This window comes from Cryptomeria japonica, chromosome 1 (assembly GCF_030272615.1).
Source record: "Cryptomeria japonica chromosome 1, Sugi_1.0, whole genome shotgun sequence".
NCBI classification, from domain to species: Eukaryota; Viridiplantae; Streptophyta; class Pinopsida; order Cupressales; family Cupressaceae; genus Cryptomeria; species Cryptomeria japonica.
Genome location: NC_081405.1, coordinates 630,688,853 through 630,698,985, shown reverse-complemented (window position 1 = coordinate 630,698,985; position 10,133 = coordinate 630,688,853). Strand labels below are relative to the sequence as shown.

The following is a 10,133-nucleotide window of genomic DNA, read 5'->3' as shown; positions in this document are numbered from 1 at the left end:
AACCAATAATAGAATAGACATAATTAGGTAAAACCAAGTGCCTAAAAACACATTCTTTTCAACACGACATGCTAGAGAAACATAACAATAATCTAAATTTGAAACACCTCACCATAGAATACGAGATTAAAATAGAATTAAAAAGCTGACGTGGCATATGATCTTAATAAAAGAACTTTCTATCCACAGGTCAGTCAAAAACAATAACTACTTTCCGCTTTCAACAAATCTGTGGCCTGTTCCGGATAACTATCAGCCACGTGTCGCATCCCTATTGGGCCATTTGTCCTCAAGGCCACGTCTGCAAAAGCACCCAATGATGAGGGTTACAGCACAAACTTTATTCGCCGCGCATATTCCACGTGTCCCGCCAGCTGGAAGTGAGTGAGTCACCCGTGTCATTATCCAAGTCTTAGCCATGCCCGAGGGCTGTTGTCTTGACACGTGTCCACCGCCTCTCCCATAAAATCGACCCGCCGACTGCGTTACCGGAATGTTAGAATCGATATGCGAATATTCGCCATGATATTTTCCCGGCCAATTGCTTTTTAAAGCTCTGGGATGTTCACATAGACAGTAGCGTTGTATTAACATCTCATTTGAAGTGGGCTTCAATTTTTCTTCAGACAAAATGTCGGCGTACCTTGGAAAATACACAGGTAACCCCATCAATGAGGGGCTCGAAACCGCGACCTCTGTAGCATTCATTTCGGTTTCATTCTTTCAGCTCAACAGATGATATATAGATTTTGTTTTTTTCTTTCATTATTTACTGGATTGGGTAGAGCTTGAATTTTGCTTTCTGGTTTGCAGTTCTTGTATCTGTTAAATTGCAGACAAGATGGTTTCCTAATCGCCTAAGCAGTACTCTTTTGAGTTTTGAATATCTGGAATATGTATAAGTATTGACAACTGTTTTTGGGTATAAACTTAAGAAAAGATTTGGTTACTAGGTGTGTTCAGTTTTAGCCTTATCAGATTGTGTTCAGTTTGGTTATCCGATTGCTGTTACTGTATATATCTGTGTTAATTTACATTTGTACCATTCTCCTCGCTATGAGCTAACAAATGCAAAAGAGTTTGTTTGGTCGCAAATATTTTTGGCAGTTTGATGTCCTAAGTTCAATTCGCACTGAATGTAGGCATAAATAATTAATAGAAGTACGTTTTCAGATTACTGGGTTAGAGTTAATATAGGGAATTTATGGTCTGGTGCGCATTTGATCAAATATTGCGTATGATATGCTTACTTTAATGGACATTCTATGTAGAGTATTGCAGGCTATTGAAATTATGCTTTCAGGCTATTGGATCAGTGGAGAATTAAGAGAATTTATGGTTTGGTAGGCAATTGATGAAATATTGCGTATGATATCATTACTTCAATAGACATTCTATGTAGAGTATTGCAGGCTATTGAAATTATGCTTTCAGGTTATAGGATAAGTGGAGAATTTAGAGAATTTATGGTTCGGTGTGCAATTGATGCATATTGAAGATAGTTTGCTTGACGGTTTTCTTTAGATTTTTCATTATAAAGATATTGCAAGATTGAACTTAAGTTTGTGCTTTGTTGGAATTAATAGAATGAATTGACTGCTTTCGTAATTTTCTGCCATTTTTTTTTCAATGTTTTAAAAAAATTCAGGACGGCTTTGTTTTTTCCAATGTTAATGGAATAAATGGAGTGACTTTTCCTGCTTTGGAGTTTTTCAGCCTTCCCTGGTTTGGTACTTTTCTGCCATTTTTGTTGTTTACATTTAAGAAATTTTGAGCCTTACTTTCTTTTCTCAATGTTAATGCAACAGACTAGAATGAGTGGAACGAATTGCCTGCTTCGGTAATTTTTTGCCATTTTTAAAGTAACATTTTAGTAATTTTTTGCCATTTTTTTGGTTTAACATTTTAGAAATTTCAGGCTTACTTTGTTTTCTCAATGTTAATGCGACAGACTAGAATGAATCGGATAAGTCATTCGATATGAAAGTACATTACAAATTAAATTATTGTAGTAACAGATTTTCTTATGCGTGGATTTGCATTTTGGAAGCTGATTGCCTTACACTAATGATTTAGAAATGAGAAGTTTTCTAGAAGGTATTCCAGGATTCCTTCATTTTAGATTTATTAGTGTGTGTAGAAATGTTCACGAGACTCAAGTTGTATGTAAGATTTGCTGGGTTGAAGGATCCACTTATTGCTTCATCGTTTTCTTCTTTGAAGAACCCACCCACAAGCAAACCTTTTAATTGCTTGGAGGCGGCAACAATCTTCCAAAATTATTTTGCAGTGTTTTTCGTAGTGCAATATTTGACATTTGCATCTTGGATTCATTAAAAGCCATTTGCTAAAGCCCATGAATATTAAATTTTAAAAGGTTCTTTGATTATCATTTTAAATTTGTAATATGCTCTGTCGAAAGCTCCTTTTTAAATTCAATTACATGGAATATGATAAGAGATCTTGATTTAAGGACAAAACACCACATCCCTTTTGGATGTGCTCTGTCGAAGGCTCTCTTTTTAGTTCAATTACATGGAATATGATAAGAAATCTTGATGAAATTTTTGGATACTAATTGGCCAGGTCTTTCCTGCTGCCTCCTCGCTTTCCTCTTGTTGTTTGTCCTTTGTTTGCTTATTGCAATTAAACCAAGCAGGATGCTTTGTGTGTGACAAGCAAGACACAGCTTTGATCTTCTGGGTACAGTTTCGTTTCTACAAGGTTGACAGCTAAGATACAGCGTTGATATATCTCTGAAATATAACAGAATTTTATGCGACCTGAATTATATGTTTAGTGTTTCTGTGCAGGATTCCATTGGTTTATATTGTTCGGTGGCTAAGTTAATTTATCTACAGCCAAACTTAGAATTAAACTTGGTGTTATGGTGACCTAAGTGAATCTGAGCCCAATCAATACAAACTCTACTCTTAGCTTAGAATTAGTTGTGATTTCTTTCTTTACGATTGTGTGCATAAGAAGAGTATACAATATGCTCAATTTCAGTAGTTTCAGTGCGTCAATACTTCGCTAAAGCACTATTGATCAAGGAAATTGCCTTGGTGTTTTGGTATTTGTCATTGAGCTCAGCATGGCTGGCAAATATTTGAAACATCAGAGTATCAAACAATGTTCAGTGGGTTAATGGGTTTTGTTTTATGAAGTGTTCTGAATTTTAATTTGAAGTGCTGCAGGATATAACAGTGTGGAAATTATACACATCAAAGTTTCGAATGGCTACACAACTCTGTGATCTGAGAGGTTGATGTTAAAAATTCTGAGATCCGAAACATTGATTTAAAAATTCTGAAGCACGTTTATCACTTCTTGATAAATAATATTATTCCAGCACATCAAGAATTGTAGCATATTTTCTGAGGTTAACTGAAACATGTTTTACCCTTTTAATATATGCTACAATTCTTGATATGCTGGGTTTCTGTGTGCATTATAAAGTTTTGACTTTCATCCAATTTAGTACAAATAAAAAATTTCCATTACATTTTTTCTGAGGTTAACTGAAACATGTTTTACCCTTTGGCTGAGGTTTGCATACCCAAAAGTGTCTCTTGAGTTCCCTAGCTGAAATAAACTTTTCTTTCTCACAATGTAGATGAGCTCATTAAGACTGCCAAGTACATTGCAACTCCTGGAAAGGGTATCCTTGCAGCCGATGAGAGTACTGGCACAATTGGCAAACGCCTGGCAAGCATTAATGTTGAGAATGTAGAGGCCAATCGTCAGGCACTTAGAGAATTGCTTTTCACTGCTCCAGGTGCTCTTCCTTGTATAAGTGGAGTTATACTTTTTGAAGAAACTCTTTACCAGAAAACAGCAAGTGGCAAGCCTTTTGTTGAAGTACTCCAGGAAGGTGGAGTAGTGCCTGGTATCAAGGTGGATAAGGGAACGGTTGATTTGGCTGGTACAAATGGGGAAACAACAACACAGGGACATGACGGGCTTGCAGCAAGATGCCAGCAGTATTACAAAGCTGGTGCAAGGTTTGCTAAGTGGAGAGCAGTGCTAAAAATTGGCCCAACTGAACCCTCAGAACTTGCAATTCAACAGAATGCTCATGGGTTAGCCCGCTATGCAATAATCTGCCAAGAGAATGGCCTGGTTCCAATCGTAGAACCTGAGGTTTTAACTGACGGACCTCATGATATCAAAAAATGTGCTGAAGTTACTGAAAGAGTTATTGCAGCTTGCTATAAAGCTTTGAATGATCATCATGTCCTTTTGGAGGGCACTCTCCTGAAACCCAACATGGTAACTCCCGGTTCAGATGGTCCCAAGGTCTCTCCGGAGGTAATAGCTGAGTACACTGTAACAGCATTGCAGAGAACTGTTCCAGTTGCAGTTCCTGGCATTGTTTTTCTCTCTGGAGGTCAAAGTGAAGAAGAAGCCACCAAGAACTTGAATGCAATGAATAAACTCAACACTATCAAGCCATGGACCTTGTCATTTTCCTTTGGGCGAGCACTGCAACAGAGTACCCTTAAGACATGGGCTGGGAAAAAGGAGAATGTGGGAGCTGCACAGAAGGCATTCCTTGTTCGTTGCAAGGCCAATTCTGAAGCAACCCTGGGCAAATATGGTGGAGATGCTGGTGTTGGGCTTGCCACTGAAAGCCTTCATGTTAAAGATTACAAATACTGATCTTGTAGTGATTTTACTGTGCGGTGCCTACTAATTTTACTTGTTGCATTCTCATTCAAGCTAAAAACTGCATTTGATATAATTAAGTAGAAACATAGGAATGTATTATTGAAGATATAACTTCAATATTATCTGCAAGTACTAGGTAAGTAGGTACTATGAAGTTTGAACAGTCGGGACCAGATGAATTTGAAGGTTGATTACTTTTTGTTTCCTTTAGCATTAGCATTCTACTGGTTAAGAAATTAATAACGATTGTTCTCCAGAAGCTTATAGACTTCTAAACTTGTCAATCTTTATATGCATCAGATGTATTGAAGCAAATGCACAGAAAAAAATTAATTTTGACCATATTTTTCTACTATCTTGTCCATAGCTTTTGATAAATGTAGTTAGCTTTGGTTTTTAACTAAAAGATTTAGGAAATTGTGGATATTTACTGAATTTGCGAAGAGTTTGATTTGGATGCCTACAATGACAGATGTCTTGAATAAATGATTGCTGCAGGTGTAACTTTGAAGAAATAGGTTAAATTCAGTTCTTTTCTGCTCTACTGTTTACAATACCCTATACTAATCGGAGGAAACAACTAGGAATGGAAATATTACTGGTTGCTTAGATGGATTACAATATGCATACCTGATATATGTAGATAAAACCATAGCCACTTTTATTAAACTGGAATCTAAACTACATAAATACATAAAACTTAAATAACCCACTAAAGTTTAAAACCCCTGACCATACTACCCACTACTCGAACCATCGTGATTGAAATGGATCCGACTGGATTACTAGAACTGCAGGTACACCATTCTGTTTACTCCACTTTTGTCCAATTCTGCATGTGAACTGAACCCTTCCTTGCTGTGAACTCTTCATCACGAGTCTATTTTGACATGGCCTTATGAATAAATCTGTAGATAAGATGCATGAGCAGGAGGAAAATGTATGATTAGGAGGGAAGAGGTGGTAGCAAGCAAAGATTGTGATCGTGGCTATTTAGGGTTACGGATTTATTTTTAAGCAACCAAAAACAATTAATTAAAACGTCTGTTAATTTTAAGATTCTGCGAAATTTTGTGGGGTTCAATGTGGGTTCAGTGGGGTTCGTTTGGGACAAACCCACAGGCTAAATCACAACTCTTGGATGGACCCCGCTTCCACTGGACTAGGATCTGACTCCGGAGTGGATCATACCTGGATCCAAAAAGCAACAGGGATAAACCTGTAACGTAGACAATAATGTTACCTTAGACGATAGCCTTGACATCCGAGAAGCACTCTTTGTTTTACAACATTGTAGGCATGATCCTAGCCACTGAATTAACAAGTTCCAAGGGCAATTTGGTAGACTTACAGACATCGAAGTTGGCAACACTCCTAAAGTCACCCAAATTTCTGCCATCAATAGTCAAGAAATGGCTCTCAATTGCTTCTTGGAATTCCAGTGGCAGTCAAAAATTTCAGCAACGGCAAATGGTTTTCAGTTTTATCATTTTAAATATTTTGTTTTGCAGTTTGCAGATAGAAGAGGTTGGTTAAGGTTTTTCCCAGACACCTTTTATTTCATACTTATTGAATTTGGCCTTATAGGTAGACCTAAAATTATTCTCAGAAAATGATTTTGGACAAGTTAATGGCACTCTTGAACGAACTTGGTTGCAAATACTGGTCTTACTAAAATCAGGTGCGCCATGCATCCTTATTGTTTATTATTGCTTCTTTTAAACATATGGTTTTACTGTTCTAAAAAGTAAATAATAGCCCATTTTCAGAGGAAATTGTGATCTCTAAGCAATATTCCACTCTTCCACCCAAATGGTCATTTTTTATCATCCACCCTATGAAGAAAGCTCTTTTCTGGCCCCGGAACCGCATCTGCCATCACTGTATATGACAAAATCCTCAATCAGGTCTGTTGTCTCATGTTTGGTGTTATACAACCCTTGAATCACCCGTACCTTGAGGCAGCATTGCACCAAAGATACAAGGCATAGACTCAGTCATACACAGAGTTGTGGAGTAAAATTAATGTAGCAAACACCGAGTTTGCAATGTTTCATGGTCAGTAACATCAAGTGATCGAGTCCACAGCTCATTATATATGCTGAGCTTTACCGAGGAAGTGGGAGATAAAAATGGACAACCAATTTTGTCATCTCAACTCTCGTGTTATACAAACCTACAATCAGCCACAAGTCATTTCAACAAACACACAAAACAGCTACAGAAACAGCGATACACGGCGTTGAGGTAGAAAAATCAATTTAGAAGACACTAAGTTTGAAATGTTTCATGATCAATGACATAAAGTAATCAATGACACGGTTCATAATAAATGTTAAGCTCTGCTGAGGGAGTGGGGGGATAAGGCTTTGTCTAACAGCTAAGTTTAAACGATCTGGTCATGAAAAATTTTGGTTGTCTGGTCACTCTTTTTTGCAGCTTGCCTCGGGGACGTGAACTACTTTCCCTGCCTTCACACTTAATATTTCCCCCAGTAAGTTATAATCATTAACCTTCCCTGCATGACGCATTCCTAAATCACTAAGCCCTAACGGCTAAGAGCATTCAGGGATCCTCTTTAAAAGTGTTTCTCACAACCACATGTATCTTCATTGCTAGAATGTTATAGAGTGGTTCTAATGTGATTGTTGTTACAGTTTTATTGAAGGACAAAGCACTACAATATATTTGACCACCTGTCATAGAGTTTGGTTGCTACAGATTATTATGATGAGTATTTTAAATTTATAAACCAGTGGCTTGAAATCTATCTTCAGAATAAGGTAGCAAATAGATAGTGAGAATGTTCCACAGAGCGTTCAAAGAATCATTCCTACATAGCTGTAATGTCGAGTGTTCCCTCTGAAATTGCTGCTCATATTAATCTTAACAAAAGGGAGCTTTAGTGGGCTTCCAACGGTAATTTTTCTTCAGCTTATGCTTTGCTTAGCCTACCACACTATGGAGGATGGTATACTCTTGGGTTCATTGTATCCTCTCCTACTTATAGATAATATTATTGTTTCTATGATGCATAATTTAGGGTGTCTTGGTATAAACAGTTCCTTGTGTATCGTCTTTGCAATAATAATTGATGTGTAATTTAGGGTATCTTGGTATAAACAATTCTTTGTGTATCCTCTTTACAATAATAATTGAATCCATCTTGGTACTGGTTTGGTTTGGGTGGATCGGTTTGGCTGGGTCTATGTTGGGTTTGTCCATACAAAAATATATAGAAATTATAAATATACATATATATACAAACTAATAAATTAATAATAAAAATTTACATAACAATACTTACATACCTATCTTTAAAGAATATCGATAAACATACCTATAAAGATTATCGATAAATCAGGCTGAAAGATATCATAGTTCATACTGTAAAATAAAGTACGCTGAAAGATATATCATGTTGGTTGGGTTGTAACATTTGCTAGCTTTGATTAATTATTTTTTTGTTAAGTGTTAGAGACCTGATGCTAATTACTGTTTCCATTTTGCTTTGAATTTTTCATAAAACATGGAGAAACTAGTTTTTAAGAACCAAAAATCACATGTAATGTAGTCACCCTCAAAATTACCTAAAGCTGCTGACGTCTGTTATTCCTTGCTACTATCCAATGTGAACTCTTTCCGTTTGAACTGGTTGTCAGCTTGAGCATATAAACTTTTATTTTTAATTCAATGTATAAAAAATAGAGCAATGGCCAAAAACCCTTGTAGCAGTGGACAAGCTTCAAAATTCTAATACTGATGTAATTTTTATTTCACTAAGGCACAGGTTCTATGGCCCGCCTGCATCTCCGGCAGGCTTTATATGAAATTTTGCCAAAGATGGAGTTGCGAATTAGGGATGGAAAACCTAAACCTTGCCTAGAGAGACAGAGGGACAGTCAGCAAAACAACCTCATCGTCAAAGCAAGGTTTTTAGATTTAAAACATAAAGGAATTTGAGCCACCTTAACAGAGTTGCTGCAGTCTATGATGCAACACAGGCAGCTCACACAAGATAAGACAAAACGAAATAAAACAAAACCCTAATCGAAACCAAACTATAAGCCCAAGCGATAAATTCACCAGGTTGAAACTAGTCTAAAACGTTTTGAAGAAAATAGAGAGATAACCACCTTGAGCACAAACTGACACAGCACCATTATCATCCTTCTAAGGTCAATTCGCGCACCATTGTTGGACTCGGGCTAACATCCATACCCCAACCCTCTCAAAGCTCTTAAGGAATTCCGTCATGCCCAGCAAAATTTAAGTATAATTTCATAATAATTTTTTGGGGACAGGTATTTTTTGAATATATTATGTAACAAATCTCATATAGTGGTGAGTATTTGTCTTTATATTATACCTATACTAATTAATAAAAAATATAAATTAAGTTTTTATAATAATAAGTAATAATAAACCAATTTCAATTTTAAAAGTATTGAATTTGTATTAAAGAAGTTTTTATAATAATAAGTAATAATAAACCATTTTCAATTTTAAAAGTATTGAATTTGTATTAAAGTTTTGTTAAAAAGGTGACAAATTTGCTCCTCATGTAATTATCAAGTATATAACTACCTTGATGGTTCTAAATTCTCTGCTAAGAACTGATTGGAAATTTAATATCTTTAAACAAAATGGCATGAAGGATGTAACATTGAACTTAAAACAATATAAATTAGTAGACTAAATGGAGCCTCGGAGCCATTTGGTTTTCATCAAATAGATGATAATAGCTATACCTTACAAAAGCGGCTCTAATACTATTAAATTTTATTCAAATCTTTTAGTATATGTTAACCTTATCATGCAAGGATAAATGATAGGATGAGATCAAGGTAAGTTGTATATATAAGTGAATGGTTATTTGACATATGTTATGTTTTTGTTGAAAATAATTGATTCCTTTTTTGTAATGTTTTATAAAAAATATGTACGTGTGATTTTCACAGTTCATTACAAAGAGAGTATCAAGTATAGAGACCTTAGAGATCTTATTAGCTACCAAGCAAAGAAACACAAATAACTAAGTCTCTACATAATAATAACTACAAAACATAGTAAGAATCGTGTTTTATACTCATACCTTTGCTACAAATAATTATAAATGAAGAATGTCTAATTAGATATGCTAGATAATACCGTAAGTGGAGAGATTTATGGATTAAACTATATAAACTTTTGTTGTCATCGACATTTGAATTCAAACTTAATCATCCATCATCAAGTTGAGATTGTGAGTGGAGAGAAATAAAAGGTGAGTAACAAACCAAAATAAGTAAAAAGATAATGTGAGGGTAGCAGAAGACCTAAGAAACTAGGAGGAAAAGGAAAGAAAGAAAAGAAAAAAAAAAGAAGGCAACCAATAGTTTAACAACATAAATTACAAAAGAAAAGGAGAAGGGGGGTGTGTGGTGCAATAATAGAGTTGAATATAATATCAAAACAAGGAA

General features: G+C 35.7%; 1 protein-coding gene across 2 annotated transcripts; it reads left to right on the top strand.

The window, feature by feature from the left end:
* The first annotated feature begins 495 nt into the window (after positions 1–495).
* On the top strand, positions 496–5,023 carry LOC131042468 (fructose-bisphosphate aldolase, cytoplasmic isozyme 1). 2 transcript variants are annotated; one of them, XM_057975762.1, is made up of 3 exons: positions 502–659; positions 3,198–3,264; positions 3,617–5,023. In XM_057975762.1, the coding sequence occupies exons 2-3, from the start codon at positions 3,237–3,239 to the stop codon at positions 4,660–4,662; spliced, it is 1,074 nt and encodes a 357-aa protein (XP_057831745.1). In that variant the 5' UTR covers positions 502–659; positions 3,198–3,236; the 3' UTR covers positions 4,663–5,023. The 2 variants fall into 2 exon arrangements, with proteins under 2 accessions (XP_057831744.1, XP_057831745.1); XM_057975761.2 differs by lacking the exon at positions 3,198–3,264 and having other exon boundaries at positions 496–659.
* Positions 5,024–10,133: the final 5,110 nt, after the last annotated feature.

What these genes read in the sequence shown, in the direction of transcription:
- LOC131042468 (XM_057975761.2), top strand. Translation starts at nt 632, where the DNA reads ATGTCGGCGTACCTTGGAAAATACACAG. An exon ending in GTACCTTGGAAAATACACAG is followed by an intron (nt 660 to 3,616) that starts GTAACCCCATCA and finishes CTCACAATGTAG; the next exon opens with ATGAGCTCATTAAGACTGCC.